The 25,821-nt window shown below is 43.1% G+C and overlaps 1 protein-coding gene across 1 annotated transcript; it reads left to right on the forward strand.

Moving 5' to 3' along the window:
- The first annotated feature begins 220 nt into the window (after window positions 1-220).
- Window positions 221-15,796, forward strand: LOC103185686 (transcription factor GATA-4). The gene is made up of 6 exons (XM_007904324.2): window positions 221-761; window positions 7,422-7,588; window positions 12,247-12,372; window positions 12,990-13,077; window positions 13,644-13,762; window positions 15,079-15,796. The coding sequence occupies exons 1-6, from the start codon at window positions 266-268 to the stop codon at window positions 15,214-15,216; spliced, it is 1,134 nt and encodes a 377-aa protein (XP_007902515.2). The 5' UTR covers window positions 221-265; the 3' UTR covers window positions 15,217-15,796.
- Window positions 15,797-25,821: the final 10,025 nt, after the last annotated feature.

The following is a 25,821-nucleotide window of genomic DNA, read 5'->3' on the forward strand; positions in this document are numbered from 1 at the left end:
AGGTTCCTCCATCAACTTGTATCCAGGGGACCATCAAGACATCAGCCTACGATTCCCAGCTGTTGGATCTAGTGGGGGAATCGACTCTCAACCCCTTTTCCCCTCTCCCCCTCTCCCCCCTCCACACCCACACACTCTCCCTCAGCTTTGGATCCCGTCTTACAAGACTCTCCCCCCCACCCCCACCCCCACTCTCCCTCCATCTCTCCCTCCATCTCTCTCTCCCTCCATCCATCCACTCCTCCCTCCATCCATCCCCACTGCCATGTACCAAGGTCTGGCCAACCCGCCTCCCTACCAGGCGCACCCTGACCCAGTTGGGGCTTTCCTGCACACCGCTGGCTCTGCTGTGTACGTGCCCAGCTCGAGGGTGGTGGCCCCAGGTCTCTCCTCAGCCTTCTCCTACCTCCAGAGCGGCTCCTCCCAACAGCACAGCCCGGTCTCCCCTCACCCTTCCTGGGGAGCGGGGGGGAGCGACTCTGCCTGCAGCAGGCACCCCCCAACCTTCCCCCCCACCTCCTCCCAACCCATCTCAAGCCTCTCCCCCCGCGACACAGCCTTCAATAGTCCTCTGACCATCTCATCGGCAGCGGCAGCGGCAGCCGCCAGGGACCAGGTCAGCATCAGTTGGACCCTGAGCGGCTCCTTCCCCAACCACTACCCGCAGTACATGAGCTCAGAGGGGACCTCAGGCTGGACCCCTGCCCCCACCCTGGAGAACCCAGCCTTCAGCCTGATCAGTGCTCGCAGGCATGGAGAAGGTAGGAGATCAGATCAGCAGCCATCCATACATGTTGGTCATAACTATTATTATTATTATTATTATTGTCATACATGGCACTGTGCGTCATTGGCTTTCTTCCGCAAAAATACTCAGTCACGCCGCGGGCCGTGGAGACGTCTCGAAGCACTTGGCGCCCTGTGGCTCGGAGACCGGATGGAAAGTGATATTATTTTTATTATGTGCCGCGCGTAGAAAATCCACCCTCGCATTTGATGTGGAGCCTTGTCGCGGTTTGAAGCGCTTCGCGGGAGACACCGTAAAGCGGAGTGACTGTGTGTGCTCTTGCGGTTGAAAAGGATCAGCCCATTACCCGCGGCAGTGTCCCACAAACAGTCCTGAGTTGAGTGACCAAATTATGGCTGTTATTATTTTGAAGGGAGTATTAGCCCCAGAAAGCGATCCGCCCATCGACTAACAACCGGGTTCCTTGCTCACTACAAGGTAAACAGAGGCGTGTGTGCAACTGACGACCTGTCCTGCACTGAGATGGGGGAATGGGTCGAGTCTATGTTAAAGATGTTCCACATCTCGATGGATTTGGAAGATTGAGGAGATAGCGAGAGGTCATGGGGCTTATTGTGCTCAAACCAACCTTTTTAATCATTTTCCCCCCAAAACTAAAGGATAGATAGCACCGGTTGGTATCCACTGAGAGTCAGTCAGTGTTCCACGTTGGCTGTGATGTATTAATAATAATATTATAATAATAATAGTCATACTTGCATTTGATAGAGCATCTCATCACATCTTCAAAGCGCTTCACAGGTTATACTGTGCAATGAATTGACTGTATTTTGTGGGCGAAACATTGTATTGTATTTCACTCGCAACTTCTGAGACTCAAAGCATTTGATCCATCGCTGCCCTAATGTGCAACTGTTTAAAGTGTTTTACACAAGTGGAAAGAAACCGGGAAAACCGAAGTCATAATCCTACGTACTGACGTATATGTTTCTTTTGAAAGTTAATGCTGCCGTCAATAAAAATGTTATGGTTAATGAATCCGCAAATTATTCAACTCCTGTAGTCAGTCCAGCTGGAAAGATGTAGTTCTGGTTTCCTACATGTCACATTGATACTAATAATAATAATAATCTTTGCATTTGATATAGCCCCTTATTACACCATTGAGACGCGTAAAAGCGCTTCGCAGGATATACTATAAAGTGAATTGACTGGACATTTTGTGGGCGAAACAGGGCGGACGACCACGCACGGCAGCGGATTGAACGAGCGCACTTTAATTTTATATTTTAGATGGCATTGGGATTGCGTGAGACGCCTCCACTTTTATTATCCGCGGCTAAAATTAAGTTTGACAACTTTATTTTTAAAAACAAAAAAGATTGTGCGCGCGCTCGTACGTGTGTGTGTGTGTGTGTGTGTGTGTGCAAGAGCAAAGCCAGACTGTTATTTTTATTTAGTGGGAGGCCGGGTTGAAAGGGGGAGAGTTTTATTCTAAGGACATGACTGCATTTTGGCGCATTTCTTGGGAGATCAACTTATTAAAATTATACAAATTAAATATCTGGAGGCACAGAAGGCCTAATTTTAGAAGCGCTCCTCTTCTGAAACCTCCAGTTGCCATAAACCTTGTGGAAACAAAGCGAGCGAATGTGTTAAAGAGCGTGGAATTGCGTTCCTCATCACAGGGCCAGAGAGAGCTCTAAAAAGGAGGCGGCTCAGAGCTGTCCTCCGCTCCGTCACCGACCGAGTAAGACAGAGACACGGATGACTCTTACCGGTAATAATAATACTAATCCTTACGTTTGATACGGCGCCTTATCACATCTTCGAGACGTCTCAAAGCGCTTCGCAGATTATGCGGTCAAGTGAATCGACTGTATTTACTGCGGGAGAAACATACAGATCCAATGTAATATCGGAAATGTGGGCAGAGGCAAATGTAGACATTTCGCCCACACGATACGCCGTGAATGCGCTGTACAGTATATTCCGTGAAAGGCGCTTTGAGACGTCTCGAAGCTGCGATGAGGCGGGAGCAGTGTCAGTTGCAGGGATTATTATGGACGTGATACAGTGGCTTCTCAAAGCCTTCCTCTCCTGGTTAGTATTTCCTGAATTGCCAGAGTCCTCACACCGCCAATTCAGCGCTCGTTCATACAATTCCTGATCACCAGTGTCACCCATTCACTGACAGAGATTTGGACGATGGCACAAAGCAAAGGTACCCAATTGCAGGAGTTCCCTCAAACTCCAGGTCTCCGGTTACTGTTCGTAAAACGTTCGGACACTGGTTCAGCAATGCCACGTTGGCGGCTCAGGGCGCTCCCCAACACCTGATTCGTTTGACGGGTTCCCTGCGATCGACCGAACGAAAAGCGAACCGCATTTCTCCAGAGTTCGCACAACTGCGCAATTCGAAAGGAATAATGATTTGCGTTTGTAACCTTTGCAATGGAAATAGGGATATTGGATTGATGAATAGCCCCTTAAAATATACATTATATATACACATAGAGAGAGAGAGAGAGAGAGATACGGTTAATGTACTCTTGGTTCATATTGAACTAATCCTAAATAAGATGTAAGCCCTTTTCGAGTTACCGGATGGTTTAATACCCCCCAATGAATGCCCAGAATGTTTCTGTGAGCGTTCATTCTGAATAAGAAAAGGGGGAAAAGCTTTAGATTCAACAGAAACGAGCGATTTGAAGGACAGGGGTCGGTTCAGAAAATATCCCCTTTGTCGATTTCGCGCAGTTTCGATAAAAAAACCATTGACACCATTACTGTTGTGAAAGATGCGGCGAAGGTGTGAATCAGAGAGTCGATGCATCATATTTTTCTCAAGAGATATATATATATATACACACACACACATGTAAATAAAGGGCTTAATTCCTCAATCGAATACCTCTTCGATTGGATGGCAATTATTTCAGGTTATCGCGAATTATGATCCCTTTCAAATTCGTGCAATTGCGCGAATTCTGCGGAAAATTGCTTTTGCTGATGCGTTCAAATCGGATTGTAAAATAGCAACTGCGCAGCGAGAAATAAACCAATGATAAATAGTATAATAATAATAAGAAGAAGAAGAAGAAGAAGAAGAAAGAAGAAGAAGAAGAAAAAAAGAAATAATCGAAATAAGAGACATTTTCCGCTCATGGTTTATTGCTGAGGATTTCTCCAATATCTATAATAAAAGATGACCACAGAAACAGCCTCAGCCTCAGCCTCACCGACTTCGGGTCATTTTGTTGCAGTGGAGTTACTCTCTCGGTACAAAGGGGATTTAAGATGTTATTGTGGGAGACAGTAATTCTTATCATTATTACCATTGTCAAAACGTTAAAACGTGTAGCACTGCACTTGGAGTGAAACGGTACCGTTCGTCAAGTGTCCTTTTCGTGTCACGTTTCACATTTTGGGGGAAAGAAAATGCTTTTAAGTCTTTAAATAATAATTTAATAATAATTGATAACTGTGTATTTCATAAAAGGTAAAGGAAGACGTATTTAATGTCGGGAAATGAAGCCAGTGAGTGATGGAAAATTATATATATATAATTTTCCTTTATATATATTATATATTTATATATATAAATATTTATATATAAGTATATATATTATATACAAAAAATATATATATATATATAATAATTATATACATAATATAATTATATTATATAATATGATTATATTATATATATAATTGGATTTGTAAGATTTTCCCATCGTTAGAAACATGAAAACATATGTGAATAACCTGAGTGAGTCTGTCCCGAAAAGTTCCCGACAAAGCGCTTCAGCTAATAATAATAATAATAATATATTATTGCATTAATATGTTATTAATATGTTAAGAAAGCGACGTGAAGAGAAAAAAAAATGTGCGGAAAGATAAGAGTGAAAGGCCAAAAAAAAAAAAAATGTTTTCTATTTAAACGTTATCATCGAATATATTGCAGCCCGAATTTTAAAAAAAAACTGCAGATAAAATAAAATAAAATAAAATAAATATAATAAAAAATAAAATAATATAAAATAAATAAAATAAAATAGAGACGACAGCTGTGGTTGGGCTGAAGTCAATGATTTCACACACATACACAGAGGAGGTTTGTTAAAGACTGGAATTAAATTGAATGTAATTAAGATTTGGTGCTCAGATAGTCTGGGATTTACACTCCTATTACATGATGGACAGAAGAGTTTTCCTGTCGTTCTTTTTTTAAATAGAATTTATTCCTTTTTATGACAAGAGTTGTTGCAATATGTTGTGGCTAAAGTGTTCAATAGTGGTCCTTAAACTTAAACTTAAACAGCAACAGTTTAATATTAATAATCAAATGCCCTTTTATATATATATATATCTTTAATTTTGTTTAAAGTTGGCGAATGCCAAAAATGCCCCAAATCCACATTTTTTAAAGAGGGAAAAAAAGACATTTTTGTTTAATTTAAAGGGTTGGTGGTGATTTTTTTTCTATATATATTGGGCGGGTGAGAATCTCCCAAATAAAGTCTCTCTCTCTCTCTCTCTCTCTCTGACTGTCTGAGTCTAACAGAATAGTAATGCCGCATTTTCAGGGCTATTCGTTATAAGTTAGATTTGGGGAAGAGAGAGAAAGAGACAGAGAGAGAGATATTCTGTGTTTCCAATACCCAAACACCATCCACAACCACAAATCCATTTGTTTCTAAAAAAAAACCCCTCTCAGGGAACTTCGATATTGTCACAGCTCTTTCTCAAATTAAATTATTATATATATATATATATATAATTAAATTAAAATTAAATGAAGCTGTTTGTGAACTTTTAACTGGTTTCCCTCTGAGTGAAGTTCTTTTGAAATGCGGGAAAAAAAAGTCAAGTCTTTAATTTCAACTGTTTTGAGAGCTGAGACCAATTTCACACCGGTTTGCAATCTATTATTTTTATTTTTTAAAGGAATTCTAGTAAAGAATAGTCCTTTTGAATAAATAGTCCTTTTTATTCCTCTCATCCGAGTTATTGATATAGAATTATTGCAGTATTTCGACTGTATTTAGAACTATAATAAGATTCAGGTCTCTAATTTGTTAACAGGGCAATACTATTGAGATATAGACTATTCATACCCGCACAATAATTAATATAATAATTAATATTCAATAATGATTTTTTTAAACTTACAGCAACGATTTAATATTCTATCGATCGAATGCCCAAATCAGTTTTTTTTTGGGGGGGGAAAGAAAAAAAAAGACAATTTAAAAAAGTTGGCGGTAATTTTACTTTCACTTAAATAATTAGATTTTAAGTAAATTTAAATAATGTCATTTTATGGGTAAATATAAACCATGTGTATTTTAATCAATGTTGATGTTTATTGTCCTCGGTTTTAGTTGTTGACTTGAATTCCGTGGAACATGAATTTTTATATTATTGTTGGATAATTGGAATTGAAGTACAAAGCCATGTTCGAGTAGATCGACGGAATCGGCTCGAGATGCTGAATGACCTATCCTGTTCCTATGTTCCTATCTATAATAATAATAATAATAATCCTTGCATTTGATACAGCGCCTTATCACGTCTTCGAGACGTCTCAAAGGGCTTCACACAACTGTAAAGCGAATTGATTGTACGTTTTGTGCCCGAAACGCGGCAGCCAATTTCACACAGCAGCGTCCCACAAACAGTCGTGGATTGCGTGACCAAATAATTATTCTTATTTTTTTTTGTTTGTTTGAAGGGATACGCGTGTTTTATTTGCTAAGCTTAACAACCTCAGAAACCAGGGCTCAGCACGAATATACACAATTATTTCAATGTTTGTGAAGTCACGATAAAGCATAGTCAATCATTGCTGGTTACCAAGCCACGGAAATAGCCACTCTGATCTGCGGACTGATTTTGCATTCCAACCCTGGGTGGTGTTGTTACCCCATAGGCCCTGATACACACTTTGCTCAAACTACCAACCAACCAACCAACCAACCAACCAAGGTGACTCCGGCAAGGGACAATCCGTGGTTGGTTGTCTACCTGATAAGCAAAGACCTATTAAAGTTACTACTGACGCCAGGGATTTGTAATAATAATATTCCGTGCATTCGATTCAACGCGTTATCACGTCGTTGAAACATCTCAAAGTGCTTAGAAACCTAGAAATGGGAGTTGGCCATTCAGCCCCTCGAGCCTGTAATTCTCTAAGATCATGGCTGATCTGTACCTCAACTCCGCCCCTACCCCCATATTCCTCGATACCCTGACCTAACAATCATCTATCCAGCTCAGTCTTGGATGTAGTGTAAAGTGAATTGACTGTGTATTTTATGGGTGAAACGTGACAGCCAATTACGCACAACAGCATCCTCACAAACAGTAGCGGATTCAGTGACCAAATTCATTATTATTATTTTGGAGGGATTATTACCCCCGGAAAGCGATCCACCAATCGACCTGACAGCCAGGTTCCTACTTACTACCCGGTAAATGTGTGTGTGGAGTAAGGAAAGTTGCCTAAGGTTTCGCCTTCCCTGGGAATCGAACCCGGGGCCTTCTGACTTGCGAGGCGAGAGCTCTAACCAATACCCTGCAGGACTCCACATTATGAAATGCACGTCTTTCAGTACGTCTCCGATTTGTTTTGCAATTATTTTTGCTTTTTCTTCTTCCTGCCCAGAGCTGTTTGACGATGTCCTCGGAGGCCGTGAGTGTGTGAATTGCGGAGCGATGTCCACGCCGCTCTGGCGCAGAGATGGGACAGGACACTATCTGTGCAACGCTTGTGGGCTCTACAACAGAATCAACGGGATTAATCGACCCCTGATTAAACCCCTGAAACGACTGGTAAGTTGTGTGGGAGAGAACCTTGTGATTGCGCATGTGATGGGAGCCTCGAGCAGCCACACAGACAAGTTACCTAAGCAATAATCTCAGAGTGGAGTCTACGCAAATGAATAAGTAGCTCCCACGCTTCCAGTCAGAGGATTCAACTCAGTCCAAGTGGGAGATGTCTTTTGCTAAACACAACATATTCTCTTCCCTCCAAACCCACACCCCCCCCCTCCCCGTCCCCAAACCACCACAAAGATTATTCCTCTATGACACGAAACGGATTGTGAGCAAGAGATGAAAACCCTGGGGAAAACAAAAAAAACTATTTGAGACAATAATATTTGTGCGAACACAACATGGACTATATTAGAATGGCAATGGAATCATTAATGACATTTGCAAATACACGCGCACACCACATATACACCCCCCACATCATATACACCCCACACCACATACACCCCCCCCACATCACATACACCACACACACACACCCCACACACCCTTTCAGCTGCTTAGTGTTTTGGTGCAACGCACAACCTATGCGGTGTATGGTTTGGGACGTGACATGTCAAGCGATGCTAGGATGGTGGAAGGCGAACTGTATGGACTTTGGTCTTCTTTCGTCCAACAATTCTTATGTTCTTACGTTCTCAACTGTGTGCCACGGGGCTATTTTTGAAAAGCGTTGTTGACTTATTGTGTGTCATGCGTCTATTATAAGATATCTTTTTTTAATTGTGGGATTTGAAGTTATTCCCTTTTAGACAATCGGTGTATATTTATACATGATATTTATCTATACACACAGCTAAAGCTTATTATTGAAAACCCATGATAGAATAATTAGGGGAAAGTTTTTTTTTAAAAGCAACTACTCGACAGGACCAGGGAGAATGTTTGTGGCAAGGAAATAAATCGTAGGTCTCGTCTATATAAAAAAATGTTTGTGGGACACTGCTGTGCGCAATTCGCTGCCATGTTTCACTGACAAAATACAGTCAATTCACTTTACTGTATATCCTGTGAAGCGCTTTGAGACGTCTCAATGACGTGATGAGATGCTATATCAAATGCAAGGATTATAATTATAAATGCTCAAACGTTTGAGGTTCCATTGCTTCTCGATAGTAGTCAATTGTAAGGATAGGTTACTGCAACACACCATGGATGGAAGCGGTCACTATTTTAACACACACCGAGAAATCTGTTTGATACGAATAACATTAATAATCCTTCGATTTGTTGTAGCACCTTATCACATGGTCGAGACGTCTCAAAGCGCTTCACAGAATATAAAGTAAAGTGTAGTGAGTGTGTATTTTGTAGGCGAAACGTGGCAGCCAATTGTGCACAGCAGAGTCCCCCACAAACAGTCTTTAATATAAAATAAAAATTCTTAAATTGGTAGTGTTTGAGTGCAGGGCGAGTAAAAAAAACATTGTGAAAAAGGCAGTAGCCAACCACGACTAACCAATTATTTCTGTACTTGAATATTTTTTATGCTTGTAATTATCAGTCAGATTAGCTCAAGTCACTTTATTTTTAAAAAAAACGACAAATGAGGCAAGTGAATGCTGTAGGGCAGCCTGAAGTGGACCCATTACTCATGCTAATGGCGAAATATTTCTAGCTTCACATTGAAATGTATTTCAGGTTTTGCCTTATCAGTTGGCAAAGTGCCACACTCTGATGTACGGGCTGCGAAATGTAATCTGAAGGCAACGAGGGTGGGTGGGAGTGTGGGATGGGTCTTCATTCCTGGCCTGTGTGATGAATGCGATGTAAACATTACCGTATTAACTAGATACACAGTCAATCATCCGCTTTACAGTGCATTCGGTGAAGCGCTTTGAGACGTCTCAACGACGTGATAAGGCGCTACATCACACGCGAGATTGCTATGATCCCTGTGCCACCAGTGGTGCAAAATACACACATACAATCAGCTTAAAAAGATGAGGATCAAGGTATTTTACGGTGCTTTGTGTGTTTCTTTTGTAACTTCCTCACCAGCCTGATTTTCAGGATGTGGATCTGAATGAACAGATCAGCCAGGTAGATAGATCTGTCACAACAACTCCCATTGCTCTGGACAAAGGTGCCAACTTATTCCTTAAATTGACAGCGCAAACTTCAGCGCTGTGTTGAAAGAGGACTTTCTGATGAAGAACCAGATCGGTTCCCCTTTTTTGCCATCACTTGTGGAACCCCAATGGAATCAGTTCCTATAGTCAGAACCTTCAAGGAGAGGAAAGGCAAAAGGCAGAAACTCCGCAGAGAACTTAACAGCAAGCTGTTCATCTGCAAACTATGACCTTGAAGCTCATGGTTCAACCCAAGTCCACGTGATCTGTTGAGAAATAGTGGGGAGTGTGGGAGAAGGGTGAACCAACAAAAAAAAGGGAATAAACAGGAAATTATTTGATAAACACAGCAAAATCTCTCCCTGGAAAAACAAGCTCGACTTTTTGTGAACACTTATAGAGTTTGTGACAGGCATTGAAAAACAATAGCTTCTGTCAAGGTTTGATTGTATTGCTTGTTCCCGTGTCAGGAGTGCACAATATTATCAAATATCATTTCAGTGAGTGAACGCTTTAGGTGGTTTCATGAAATGTTTAAAGAATTAGCATGTGTTCCACTGGCATTGTGTCTTAACTAACATCTAAACCTGCCACTAAGTGCATAAGAATTTGCTGGGCAAAAGAAGGTCCATCTAGTTCGCCTTCCACCATCCCATCTGGCAGTTGCTTGACGTGTTGTATCCCAAACTAGATACCGTTTCCCCAGATATTATTTTCTAGCAGACATCTATCTAATTTGCTCTTGAAACAAATTAACGCACGTTTTATTTTTCCCAGTGGATGCCGTTAGACGAGTGATCCGTGTGTTAACCGTAAAGGTTCCAGTTACATTTTTAGGATATTCCAGGAATGAGGTTCATTGGATTCTGAGATGACACAAAGTTCTTACGAGGACTTTGTGTAAAGCATAAGACTTTGTGCACTACTTCTCGAATAACCATTGATCTACTAAAATCCATGCTGCCGCTCATTATAGAGTTTATATTACTGCTCAACTTCACACCTTCATACGATTTCAATAACCAAATACATTTTACAAATTTGTGAAAGCAAAGTCACCGTTCCCCTGCAGACACTCCCTGTAATGCTGCTCGTATCCTTTTGGTTTGCACATTGATACGCAAGTTTTACAATTATCTAGAAGTAAAAATTCAGTGCAAGACATAATGGGCTTTGCCGGGAGGATTTTGGTCAGTCTGTCACGCACAGAAACCCATCACCGTTGCTTAAGAGTCTCCAAACTTATTATTATTATTATTATTATTATAATCACAAACCAAGCTGAGAATTCCAGGCATCCCGTCTACACATGGAAATCCCAGAGATAGATTGTTGGAATGGAAAGCGCTCTCTCTGCACGCTTACCTAATTCCGGAGAGTATTAGGCGCAGGTTGGCAAGAGCCAAGTCTTGGGTGGGGAAGCCCAGAGTGTGCGTTGGGGGGGGATAACTGTTGGAGTCTAACCAGCTAAACCCACATAGCTGTTCTGCATTGTGTGGTGTTGATAATCTGTGCCAAAAAGCACTGCTGAACACAGCACAAGGATAGATTAACCTCTCTTCGCTAACATCCTGATGATACTTATTGTCTATAACTTGGCGAAAACCAACAACAATTCCCTTTATGTAGAAGCAGGTCAGTTGAGTTCAGGGATCTCTGGACCAGCGCTGGTAAAGATTCGATTGCCTGCCGTAACTCATTAATATTGCAGGAACTCCAGCAATGTTAACCCACCCACCGAGGGACAACACAGATTTCCCTTGTAACCCTGTGTTCCCTCTCTTCCCCCCCTGGTTGCGGCAGACAGTAAAAAGCACGCAATTCAGACAAGTGCAGAATTCATTATTAAAGTCTGTTAAAAGTCTTTAAATATTAAGCAATAGTCAATATTAAAGCATATTGTCTTGGCTGATAGATAGACTAAATGATTTAAGGGTGGGATCAAAGGTCCAGTCTACCAATGTTCGGTCAATATGTTAGGAAACAATTTAAAAGGTTCTTGAGCCAATGCAATATGTGGGGTCAGAAGTCCATTGTGAGTCAAGGAGCCGTGGATAGTATCTGTAACACGGCAGAGATTACTTCAACTCGATCCTTTCTCACTGTAAGTAGTTTCCTGCTTCTAAGAAGCCACTTTATTTTGAAACTAAAGCACAAATTGCAGTGACTGTGTGTTTTGTGGGTGAGACGCGGCAGCCAATTGCACGCGGCAGTGTCCCACAAACAGTCGTGGATTAAGTGACCAATAATATTCTTTTTTGGGGGGAGGGGGAGGGATTATTATCCCTTTTTGTTTTTGACTAACAACCACGAAAACACAGTTGTTAGTCGATTGGCAGATTGCTTTCTGGGGGTAATAATAATCACTCCGCCCCCCCAAAAAGAATTATTGGTCAGTCACTCAATCCATGACTGTTTGTGGGACATTGCCGTGTGCAATTGGCTGCCTCGTTTCGCCTACACAGTCACTACACTTTACCTGTGAATGGATTGGACTCGTCTCAACGACATGGTAAGGAGGTATCTCAAATGCGAGGACCGTTGGTATTATTTTGTTGCAATAAATTGTCTCTTGTCTGCTAGTCTGCTTCCCGGAGGGAAGGACTGTGTTGCTCGAACTGTCACACCAACACCACCACCCTGTGGAGACGCAATGCTGAAGGAGAGCCCGTTTGCAACGCTTGTGGGCTGTACATGAAACTCCACGGGGTGAGTAAAATAGGAATAACTATCACAGTAAAGTGTGTCAGCCTGGGGCAGTGGGAGCACTCTCGCCTTGGAGTCAGAAGGCTGTGGGTTCAAGACCAACATCAGGACTTGGAATCACACAGTCCTAAGATTGACGTTCCAATGCAGTGCTGTGGAGGGGTTCGGTGCAGTATGGAGGGTGTTGCATGTTAAACAGAGGTCTCAACTTGCCTGTTCAGGTGGATGTTAAAGATCCCGCGGCGCTATTCGGAAAGAGAAGGGAGTTTCTCTCTCTCTCTCTCTCCCCCCGGTGTCCTGTCCAACAATCCCCCAAATAAAACTGGTCACTCGACCCACCACCGTTTGTGGAACACTGCTGAGCGCAAACTGGCTGCCGCGTTTCTCCCACAAAACACACAGTCACTCCACTTTACCATACATCCCGTGAAACGCTTTGAGATATCTTGATGACGTGATAAGGCAGGCACTCTATCAAACACAAGGTTATTATTATTATTATAGTTTCCAAATTTTTCCTGCTACGTCTTAATAATGCATCGACTTAAAGCGGTTTGGAAACATTTCATGCCCGTTGTTGAGTTTAGCAACCGAACCTGTGCGCTAATGTTATTGGACAGATCGCTCGCCCTCTAGCCTTGAAAAAAGAGGGGATTCAGACGAGGAAACGCAAACCAAAGAACACGATGAAAGACAAGGTGCCCACAGGTGAGCAGCAAATCTCCTCCCTCAACCCTCACGGTCGACCTTCTCAACATTGCACATGACTAGAAACGTCACAAAGACTGGCGTTAGACGCAGAAGAAATAGGGGAGGAAATAATTTGAGTCGGCACGTAAAACATATTTTGTTTCAACGACCACGTTCAATTGATTCAACTTCCATCAGCACATTACGGTGTTACTGTGGTAGGGAACGTTCCGATCACTTATAGGATATTACAGCACAGAAGGAGGCCATAGTGCTCTTCCAAAGAGTGCCAATCAGTCCCACTCCCCTCTCTTTCCCTTTAATGTTAATTAATATTAATATTACTTGCTCAATTATAAGAACATAAGAATTTGCTGGGCAAAAGAAGACCAAGGTCCACTTAGTTCACCTTCCACCAACCTGGCAGTCCCTTGACATTGTACACAGTCACCAACTACGGACTTTATCCTGAGATATTATTTTCTAATTATTATATGCAATTCACTCTGCTTTTTGTTGTTGCTGGCGTTGACCTGAACCGCACAAATTTGAACTTACTTGATTTCTGTTCTCCTTTCCTGCAGCGGCTTCCAGCTTGCCCTCTACCCGCAGCGTCACTCCCACTACACTAGAACTCGTCACAGTAAAGACAGAGCCAGGTCTCTATTCCTCTCCGTGTCGAGTCCAGAGGGTGACCTCGCAGGTAACAACTGCGTGAATGAAAAGAGAGTAACGGGTTGGAAAGGTCAACTTTACTCCCCGCATGGGAGTTTCTCTCTCTCTCTCTCTCTCTCTCTGTGTCCTGGCCAACAATCTCCCAAATCAAATTGGTCACTCATTTCATGGGTGTTTGTGGGACACTGCTGTGCGCAAATTGTCTGCCACGTTCACCTGCAAAAGGGAGAGGGGATAGCGAGGCTCATGTGAAATATTAACATCAGCAAGGACTGGTTGGGCCGAATGGCCTGTTCCATTCAGTGCCGAGCAATGTCATTCTACGGAATTATTTTATAAATTGATACCACAGAGAGAGATGTTGTCCATCCAGGCCATTGGGATTTAATGTAGTAATAATAATCATAATCTTTGCATCTGATATCGCGCCTTATCACGTCATCGAGACGTCTGAAAGCTCTTCACAGAATGTACATTGACTGTGCATTTTGCGGAGCAGCCAATTGCGCACGGGTGGGGGTGGGGGTGGGTGGGGGGAAGGTCCCACAAACAGTCGTGGATTGAGTGACCGAACCATAAGCCACCCATTCACTATTGTGTAGGATTGTCAATCCAGAAATAAATGAGTGTAACCTTCTGATCTGAGAGTGGAATGTTTAAATGCCCAGCTTTGACAGCTCAGCACATTCAATACCCTTAATCCATTGCCAAGTTTCACCTTACAGACAGCGGCACATTTTGTACATCTCATTCTTTTACTGTAATACTATATTTTTCTCTCAAGTGTTCGTACAGCAGCGCGTTGATCAAACGAGAGGTTCTTTTCTGCGTTAGAAAGACATGCAGATGGGTGGGAATCCTCAACCCAAGATCCAAGAAATATAACTCCCAACATTTGCAGCCCAAATTGTTCTGGGTTTAGCAGGATCCAGCATTATTCCAAAATTGTTTCCGGACGGGAATGCTTGTGGCATATTGGTTGGAGCACTCGCCTCGCAAGCGAGAGGATCAATTCCTTACCCCACACGCCTCCGTTTACCTGGCACCAAGTAGGAACTCGGTTGGATCACTTTTCCGGGGGTAATAATCCCTTCAAAAAATGTTTTAAAAAATAATAATTTGGTCACTCGTTCCATGACTGTTTGTGGGACGCTGCTGTGCGCAATTGGCTGCTGCATTCACTTTATAGCATACTCTGTGTGAAGTGCTTTGAGACGTCTCGAAGACGTGATGAGGCGCTGTATAGAATGCGAGGATTAGTATTATCACGATTAGTATTGATATTGACTAGATTAGCACTGTCTTACGTTCAGTTCTGTTTGATGGTCCTGTCCTTCTTTCCAGGACACATTAGCAGCAGGTGGGCACAGCCTTTGCTATAGCGTTCCAGACCTGAAGCTGACAAACTCAATTGAGCCAGGCACAAGCAGAGATTACAAGGGAGGCAAACCCTATCCTTGGAACAGCCTGGAAATGGTTTGACAATGGAAGAAAGGCAATCGAGAGCCAATCCCAATAAAATCGTGGACGGACGGAGTTATCAAACTCGAGACGTACTTTTTGTGTTCAACGGAAACTGGAAACGGCGAAACGGACCATCAAGAGAAAAAAGATGCCGAAGAAAGAGAGCGAGAGAAAGAAACAGAGATGGATTGTCGGATCATATCAAAGCGTTTGTAATTTTAAAAAAAAAGAAAGGGACCGAGTGTTGCAAAAATGACATCTTATCTTCGCCAAGGCTTAACAGCGACTAAATTCTACGTGGGTGACCTTGGTCCGATTTTGATCCTGCGTTATTAGTAATTAAGTGCCTTTTTTGGGTCTCCACCACTCGGTGTAATTAATGTCTCTAAACTTTCCAATCAGAAAACCGATAGCTGGAGTGTTCCCCCTGGACTGTTCCTGTTATGGAGACGTGTTGGGGCTTTTCAGACCTGCCGTTGGGTTAAAAATACGACCAGCGTTTCATGGAGAAGTTATGTTTCCTTAGTGTAAATAGTTCTAGAGAAACCATGCAGATGCCTGGTTCAGGCTAATAATAAAGAGCAACATCATAAACACAGATTGTCCCTGGGCTATTTGTGTCATGACTGCAGTGTGTGTGTGTGTGTGTGTATGTATGTATGTCGCTGGATATCTTTGCGCATGAACTGACAGTCACTGAATATCTATACAGTTAAAAACCTGTCCTTCACTCTGTCGCATGTCACTTATGTCAGGAAAATACATCACAAACTAAGTAGCATTATAGTCAGAAACCGTTAACATGGTAGTTGGGTGAGGGTCGCTGTTCAGCTGTTTTTACTGAGTAAGAGAGTTGGAATGACTTAATTTGGGGAGTTTGACTTTATTTCCATGGGTTTTTACGATGTTATCTGAAACATTCAGAGAGATTACTGGATTTAACCACTCACTTAACCATTAACCCTCTTTTTCCTTTGCTTAATACCAAATCCTTGAGAATTTTACTCTTTGCTGACCCCAGCTCAGAAGCCAGCTGTGGGAGCAATGATAGGCCCCATCTGCACTCCGCCTCCACAGGCAGGAAGTCAGTGAAGGACTAAGCAGTTTGCAGTTACGCCTCTCCTCCCACCTATACCTCAGTGCTATTTCCTAAGGCTTCCGTATAACAACTCACTGACCAGACCAGACCCATGTATCCACCTCACTCACAACACCAGTTTGGAGTCCTGTAGCTCAGTGGTTAGAGCATTCGCCTCGCGAGCGGGAGGACCTGGGTTTGATACCCAGGCAGGGCGAAATGTTGGCCAAGTTTCCTTACTCCACGCACACGCACACCTCTAGTAGTAAGTAGGAACTTGGTCGTTAGTTGATTGGCGGACGCTTTTCCGGGGGTAATAATCCCTTAAATAAAAAATAATAATAATTTGGTGACTCAATCCACCCCTGTATGTGGAGGACGCTGCTGTGCACAATTGGCTGCCGCGTTCGCCCACAAATATACAGTCAATTCATGTCACAGTATATTCTCTGAAGGGCTTTGAGACGTCTCGAAGGCAATATCACTATATGAATGCGGAGATGATTATTATTAGTATTATTATTATCACCCATACACAGGTGGTTGGTGGGCAGATGTAAGGGCGTCACATTCAACTTGATTAAACCGTGTCACCACACCTTACGATAAAATCCTGCAAAGCGTTTAAGAGACATTTTGATGACGCGAGATGATACGGCACTAGACCAAACACAGCGATAATAATTAGTATTATTATGAGGCGATGGCAGACACTCCTCTTCTGGTGTCCCACCCGGTGACGTGAAAATCCTGGAGCAACGACGGCAAATCCCATTCGCATGGCGCCTTTCACGTCAGGAGGATGTCTCACACGGCGCTGGACAGTCAGGGAACATCAGCGTTTGCATTTGCACACAGGGTGAGCACCAATCCCAGCACTTCACACAGGGCTTCACCTGAGCTCTGTCACGTCCGGTTGTATCAGTCTCACTGCTGATGTAAACCTTAATAAACATCACGCGATCAATTATTGCTCCTTAATCAACACCAACAACAACTTGCATTTATAAAGTGTCCTTCACGCGGGGTAGTGTCCTGGAGGGTGTGATCAGTAGCACTTTCTCCTTCCCCTTGTTCCATATGCAATCGAAAATTCACCCTAAACCTGACCATGATGGACATTGGGTGGATGGTTCCCTTTTATCTCCGGGACATGGAATTCGGAGGCGACATCGACACAGCCCGTGGGATTCCCCTCAATGCCCGTTTACCACACGGGGGGGACTTCATCGTGAATGTCCAAACCTGGACAAACGGCCACGACGAGAGAGGCCACTCGCTGGTGACTTGCCGAACCGTGGCGGAGGCCAGAGGATCGGACTCCAGTCTAACCCGAGAGCATTGTGGTGAGAACCTACTGACCTGAGACAGGATCGTCATGTGTGAGGTACAAGCAATCCGGGACATTACCCTGTGTGAAGGCCGCTATTTAAATACAAGTTGTTGTTGTCACTCGGCTGCTCTGACTGATTGGCTGTTCAACACCAAGTCTGAATGAGCTCTGACTTTCTTGAACAGAGTGTAGACAAGTACCTAAATGACACTAAATTTTATGTCACAACAACAACTTATATTTATACAGCGTCTGTCTTAGCAGTGGCGGAGCCGGGGAAGTAGGGTTTTGTGCACTAATGTTTTGTACATGATTTCAACTCTTCCCACCACCCCCTCCACCCCCTCCCTTCCTCCCTCTCCCAGAAGCCATGAGGATGTCTTGGTGTGGGAAGTGCAACTGTTCACATGAGTTCATATCAGTTTATCCTCTGACAAAGACAAGAAGGCAATTGCCTCACTAGGGTGGAGGATATTGGTCTACAGTGAAGCCACAGACTAAAATGGCAGCACAGTTGCCACTATTCGCATGCCTGTAAACTGTGTCCTCAGGTAGTAAAGGGAGTAAATGCACGGAGTAAATATTAATAATAATCCTTAATAATCCTTTGCATTTGACACAGTGCCTCATCACATCTTCAAGACGTCTCAAAGCACTTCACAGGATACACTGTAAAGTGAATTGACTGTTTATGTTTTGGGTGAAACACGGCAGCCAATTGCGCACAGCAGCGTCCCCATAAAAGGTTGCGGATCGAGTGACCGAATCATTATTTTTTTTTTAAAAAACAACTTATGTTCAAGTTTGTATCGCGAAGGCACCACAAAGATCACAGTTACATCAGTGGCAGATTAGAACAATAAACGGTGTTGACATCCCAGAGAAAGTCCTGTGTGCGCGCACGTGTGGGTCTGTATGTGTCCCTGTGTGCGTGTGCATCTGTGCGTCTGTGTGTGTGCGTCTCTGTGTGTGTGTGTGTGTGTGTCTGTGTGTGTGGGGACGGAGACTGGCCTAATGAACCCTGATGCTCAGCACAAGCGAAAACAATTAGGAGCTTCCTGTGCTCCTGGTCAGTGGAAGTTTACCACATCCTCGAATAGGATCTGTACGCAATTCCGATTGACTATTCACATGTAAGATGTCCGCTGAAGGAATCTCAGACTGCAGGAAAATCGCTGGCCAACACGTTTTTAAACAATCGGTTATCAGCGAAGACATTTCCATGTATTTATCCACAGTCACTCAACCTCAATGCATTGTGTGTTATCAGGAGACTGCACAAACAAGTGATAAAGATGGTACCTCCTGTCAGTATTGGCGTCTCCCAAACTGGGTTGGAAAAATCCTAGACTGATCGTTTTGTCTTGAATTACAAAATTGATAAGTTTGCCTTTGCCTGACCCCCCCCCCCCCCCCCCACCTTAACTCGCAGTTTAAAATTCTCAGGGAATTAATTTCTTCTTTTACCAATTCAATGAATTCCCTACCGGATGGATTTATTCAAACTATTTGGGAGGTAAAAGGCAAAGGGGTCCTTTTTTGTGCTGTGTTCAACATATCACATTGTGTGGGCTATTTCCAGGGGGCGGAAGGAGTGGGAGATGCATTACATCAGCATTCTTCTTTGTTTTAATAATAATAATAATCCTTGTATTTGATGTAGCGCCTCATCATGTCGTTGAGACGTCTCAAAGCGCCTTCGCAGAATATACTGTAAAGTGTAGTGACCGTGTGTTATGTGGGCGAGAAATTTAATCTCGTCGAATTGGATCAGATTAAAGCTAAGTATTCTCTTCAAATCCTCGGTTAGTTTACGTGGAGAGTGCAGCAGCAACAACAACAACGACGACAAGAATTTATATAGCACCCTTCACACGGGGGTAGAGTCCCGGAGAGCTTGACAGTGGCGGGGTCTGACCCCGAGCCGGGGGCAGAGGAGGAGGTGACCATAAGCACAATCAAAAAGGAGGGTTTGATGGAACCCATATCATTGGGAGGCTTCAAGTCCCCCAAAAATTAGAACCTATTCCCCCTTACCCCCCACTCCCCTCCATCTCCCTGGCCTCCCCCCACCCTCGCAGATCTATTTGTCCATGTACCGGTGATCAGAACTGGCTTACAAACCCATTTCCAAACTAACATACTTTGCAGGAGAGGCCTGTAAGTCAGTCATTCACATGCCCGACAGTCTTACTGCGGAGCTGACCACACATGTTGAACAGCTTCCAATCCACGGTGACATATTATGACATAGGGCTAAACCCCCACCGCATCACAGGGTGGTTAATTTGCCTGTCACTATCGTGTTTGAGAAACAGATCAAGTCTGTGACTTTCTGTAAAAACATTCTGTCTCTGCTCTCCGAGGGCTGATAAGCCCAAATGACAGAGTGTCTGTACTGCGTCTGATGATAAAAGTGTCTGTATTACTTCATGTATCACAGTGGAAACATTGCCCCAATTCAGGCTAAGGTAAGCAATGGCTTGCATTAACTCATGGCATACTGGTTCCCTCTACATAAAGACTTTCTTCCGTGTGAGAGATATACAGGCAGAAATTTCACCTAAGAACATCAACTTTGCTGGCGAAAGAAACCAAGGTCCGTCTAGTTCACCTTCCATCATCCCGGCAGTCGCTTGACGTGTCATTTCCAAAGGTGTTGGTACTGGGTCTAGAGTAACTCTATTTGCAGAACATTTTAGACCGTCCAGACATTTGGCAAATTTGGCAAATTCTGTCTCAACCTTCAAGTCGTTTTTTTTTCTTCTGTCGTTCCTAAAACACTGTCGTTAAAAACAAATTCTGGCCGTTTTAAGAATCTGCCAAATTCTGGAAGCTCTAAAAGTGCTGCGAGGCTGGAACAAATCCAGACCCAGGTGGAATTTCTCCGCCATTTGTGTTACACATCGCAATCAGAGAAAACATCAGCAAAACATGTTTAGAAAAAGGCCTAAATTTCACCCACAAAAAATACATAGTCAATTCACGTTACATTGTTGTATTCTGTGAAGCGCTTTGAGTTGTCTCAAAGACGTGATAAGGCGCTGTGTCAAATGCAAGGATTATTATTATAAATCCTGGCTGATGGTGAGCTTCAGATGAGATGAACCATTAAACATGGTGGTCCCCAATTCCCCTTGGCCCCAACGCCTCTCGATTCCAACCCCCAGCTCGGGTGCAAACTCTTAACTGTCCGGTGCCTTGGGACGTCCTCCTCACGTGAAAGGCGCTATTTGAAATTTGTTGTTGTTGTGCGGTCAGAAGCTCGATAACTCAATCTGCACCAGAGGGCTGCCCTGGGAGATAACTTATTTTAATCTTATGAACACTTTACGGTGTAGAAAAGTCCCTTCAGTGGATACGAGTGGGTAAAGTAACGAACGCAAGAACTGGTGGAATGAGGCAGAAGTAATAAAACGGGTTTCAAAATCCGTCGGATAATTGGCAACACAAGATATTGTTTGAGCTAAGGGGAGTTACTGACGAGCAGAATTCCCCAGCACTATTTTCTCTGTGTTTATAATGACCTAGAAATAGGGAGTTAAAGCATCATAACCCAGTTCACTAATGCCATAAATCTGTGTGGGAGTCAAACACACAGAGACGAAAGGTACCCTGTACCATTCGAAAGGATTTAGGAGACAGCACAGCATTTGAGTTTGTTATTGGTAAATTGGACTGAAGGGGAATAAATATAAATATGAAGGTGATAGGAAAACGTTGCAAACCGCACTTATTCCTATCCCGAGATGAACGACTGTGGAAAGTGGAGCAAAAAAGATCTTAAGAGTAGTTGCAGAGCGATGTTCCACAGCGAACACAGGATGCGATGGTGATTAGTCACACAATGTAAGGCTACGATGCCAGATGAAGGCAGTTTGCATTCAAGCATGTTGCATCCTTTTTAATGATAATAATCCTTAAAATTTGATAAGGCGCCTGATCACGTCTTCGAGACGTCTCAAAGCGCTTCACAGGACATCCTGTGAAGTGAATTGACTGTATATTTTGTGGGCGAAACGCGGCAGCCAATTGCACACAGCGGCGTCCCCACAAACAGTCGTGGATTGAGTGACCAAATTGTTATTATTTATTTTATTGGTTTATTTTTTACTGGGAAGATTTGGCAAAGAGGACAAGATGATTCACTTCAAATTAAGAGGTGTCACTTGATTTAAATGCATCGGTTTATGCCCTAGTTTTCACCCCTCTCTCTCTCTCACTATCAGGTTCAGCAAAGTCTCCAAACCAGTAATCTCCCCCCCTGCCCCCTACCCTCACGTTATCAGCTCTCGTTTAAACAGAACTCTCAAATACTAAACAGAGCAGCCGCAGAAGGATGTTTTGAAGTTACATCGAAATTTGACACAGAGTTTTTCAGTTTATAAACGTGTGCTGATGGCAAAACTCTCCAACTCGAAACTTCACACAGTAAATGCCGCAAGTGAAGCAAATCAAAGTCATCCGGTGTGGAATCTCTCAGCCAGGTTTGTGAAAGGAAGGAACAGGCCACTGTATCATGATGCTGCACCTCATCGCATCGTTGAGATGACCCAAAGCGCTGCATAGGATGCAAGTGTAGTGACTTGACTGCGTGTTTTGTGGGCGAAATGCTTGTTTCGCAAGTGATTTTCACGCACATCGACTATACATACGCGCAGATTCAATTGTGTGTGTGTAAAAAAAAGAATCGTTTAAAAGTACAGAGTAAAAACCTGATTGAGATGATTCGGGGGCCGGGAGACATGACAATAACGGGCAGAGATTTGCTGAGATTTCTGGAGACTTACACTCCCCGCACTAAGGGAGGCCATTGGTTTGCACCCGGCAGGCGTCAGGCATGATCCAACCATCAATCACCCGTGGAGCTGGGTAAATAAATGCAGTTCTATCAGCTTTTAAAAGTACGTGCGAGTTACTTAGCTTTCGTTAACAATCTATTCCACGCCTCCCACCTCAGCTTGGTTTGGAGACTCTTCCGACAACCACCACCACAACAACTTGCACTTATTTACATAGCACCCCTCAGACAGGGTAGCGCCCCAGAGCGCTTGATGGTGATGAGTTACAAACCAAAGAAGAGGAAAAAAAATGATACGTTGGGGTGGAAGTCGATGTTTAGTGACCTGCCGTTCACTTTAAACAGAGATTGGGTCCAAAAGAAACTTCACAGTAGAACCTCATTACTACATCTGAGCAGTATGTTTTCCTTTCATTTATCCTGTAATAAGCAGCATGACTCCGAGGAGGAATTACGCAGTAATCCTATCAATTACCAGCTGGAATGCCTGGAACTTTCGCTGGAAGGGAGGCTGAAATCAGACCAGAGTGAAGGCCCAAAGCCCGATTTAATTCACTGGGCCATGAGAATGGGTCTCAATCTTCAGCAACAGCTGTTAGCTGCGAAGCCCTTAGATAAACTAACACACTTCCAATTTAACCAGTCTACGGCCAAACACCCCTAACCAGTAATGAGAGGGTATAAAACTGTTAGCTCTGCAAATAAACCGGAGATCAACAAGTCAATGACGGGGTAAATTGTTTAAATCCAGGTGCTGGACTGTTTTAGAAAGGTGTTAATGCGATTTGGGACAAGTACATTTACTTAAGAAAGCGATTCTCCACCCATCCCCCCCACCCCATATACTACAGTAGCCTTGATAACAGAATCTAAAAGTGTCCGTTCCTCAAATAAATAAAGGTTTGGTATTTTAATGAGGAGCTGATCTATGGATTGGGCTCTGGCTTTGAGGGAGTCAAGCTGTCAAGCCATCGTAAATGAAGAGAAATGAAAGTCTGCTAACTATTCCAAACGTGCTTTGTTTCACTAGATCCTCCCATAAACTTCAACAGAAAAATCTGTCTTTACACAACCTACACACAACTGAGATAAGCAGTTATGATAATAATAATAGTAATCCTTTCATATGATGTAGCACCTTATGAAGTTGTCAAGATATCTCGAAGAAGGAGAAATCTCAAAGCGCCTCACAGAACATACCACTGTAAATTGTCGTGACTGGATGTTTTGTGGGTGAAACATGGCAACCAATTGCACACAGCAGTGCGCCACAAACAGTCGTGGATTGAAGGATTATTAGCTCCTGGGAAGCGACACACCAATCGACTAACAACCGGATTTCTATTTACTGCGAGGTAACCAACAACAACATGCATTTCTATAGCACCCTTCAGGCTTGCGAGGCGAGCGCTCTAACCACTACACTACGTGACTCCACGTGGGCAAGCTATGCCAATCCATGGTCAACGCTAATGTTCTGCCCTGAGCAGTTGCAATTGTGACACGACGTGAGAAGAGGGAGAGAGTGTGAGAGAGAGAGAGAAAGAGAGCAAGTGGGGCATAGAATGCTGCTCACTCCTCAGTCTCCAGTTTATTTACATTTCTCACCAATCTCTCTGCACCCAGACGTGGGGCTCATTTAAAAGCGTTCTCATTTCTGTCCACAAGGGATCATGTAGTTAGTAGCTGAGGGCACAGGGTTACACTCACCTCCCACTTGAACCCGAGTTGGAACCAGCAAGCTTTCTTTCGTCTTATAGCGAGGACAAGAGTAATACCAACGGGAGCTCAGTTATCCACGATACATCAGATCTGCACAGACTACAAGCGCGGGGTATTGGAACGTCACTGCGAGCTGTGAATTAGTCCAATTTTCTTTGTAAGGAGGAGAAACATTAGGCCAGCAAACTCCAATTTTAGGAACCAGCCCCGAATCATTGCAAACCAGAGGTGAGGAGCCCTGAGCACAATACACACCTGACACCAATGCCAAGTTAATTGATTGCAGAGTTCGACAAACTCTTACAACAACAATAAGATTACATTTGTATAGCGCCTTTCACGTCGGGAGGACGTCCCTATAATGAGCAAAAAAATCCCAAATCAGAATACAACAGAGAGCCCATTGTCTACTCTAATTGTGGAGAATAATAATAATATTAATAATCCTTGCATTTGATATGTAGCGCCTTATTATGACTTCAAGACGTCTCAAAGTGCTGCATTGCAAAAAGTGAATTGACTGTATATCTTGTGGATGAGCAAACAGTGCAGATAATACAAATTAGATCCCAGTGATAAATAAAAATATGTTTCTTCAGGAGTTATACCACCTCCTTTCTGACAACGCGACTTCCCCTCAGTTTCCTATAATGTCACAGCACCTACAAATACACAGTCACTACACTGTGTGGATAATAAGCTCTCTGACGTGAAGAGGCGTTAAATCAAATGCAAGGATTAGTATTATCATCATCATCATCGTTATGGTTTTGTCATCTTGGATAGTTGATGGTGATCAGTGGTTTTTACTGGAAAAACAAACCACAAATCAATATCAATAAGTAAAGCTGATAGTTCATTTGCCAGTGAAGCACAGTTCGTCAGTTTGTTTGTTTGTTTGATTGTCATTTATTGCTGTGTCCTGCAACTTTTAGTGGGATCGATGACTTCATTCCAAAACTGGCTCCTGAGAGAAATAAAAACCACTGAAAATAAACCGCCAATTGGTTGCTGAACGGTAAAAAAAACATCAGTAAGTTATGCAGCAAACCAGGGGACAAGCTGTGATTCAATTAATCACGCTGCTTAGTAAATGCCTTCCTTCTCTCTGCATGAGCCATGAAACATTTCGCATTTGTCCACAGGATCAGACTTATCACAGCTGCTTAAGTGCTCCTTTTAAAAAAAACTATTGGTAAATGAATAATAATAATAATTTAAAAAATCAGGGCCTTGGGACGTCCTCCTGACGTGAAAGGCGCTTTTCAAACGTAATTTGTGTGTTGTTGGTCACTCAATCCACGACTGTGTGTGGGACGCGTTTTGCCCACAAAACATACAGTCAATTTACTTTACAGTATATTCTGTCAAGCGCCTTGAGACGTCTCCACGACGCGATAAGGCACTGTATCAAATGCAAGGATTATTATTATTATTTGGTCAGATGGTGGTTCGATTTGTTCTTAATATCTTTTTTGCGCTCAGTCTTTGGCTTTTCGTGTCGTCTATTGAATGAACTTTCTTCCCCCCCCCCCACCCCTTGAATTGTGAAACCTCAAGTGCAAGGATTATTATTATTATAATTAAATACCAATTTGAGATGTTGCCTCTTGTCATGCTGTGGTGGAGTGCTGGCCAGTGGGAGTTGTGAATGTGGTGGAGCGAAACCCTGAATGTTCTCACTTAAGT

Source organism: Callorhinchus milii, unplaced genomic scaffold, assembly GCF_018977255.1.
Source record: "Callorhinchus milii isolate IMCB2004 unplaced genomic scaffold, IMCB_Cmil_1.0 Scaffold10, whole genome shotgun sequence".
Classification (NCBI taxonomy): Eukaryota; Metazoa; Chordata; class Chondrichthyes; order Chimaeriformes; family Callorhinchidae; genus Callorhinchus; species Callorhinchus milii.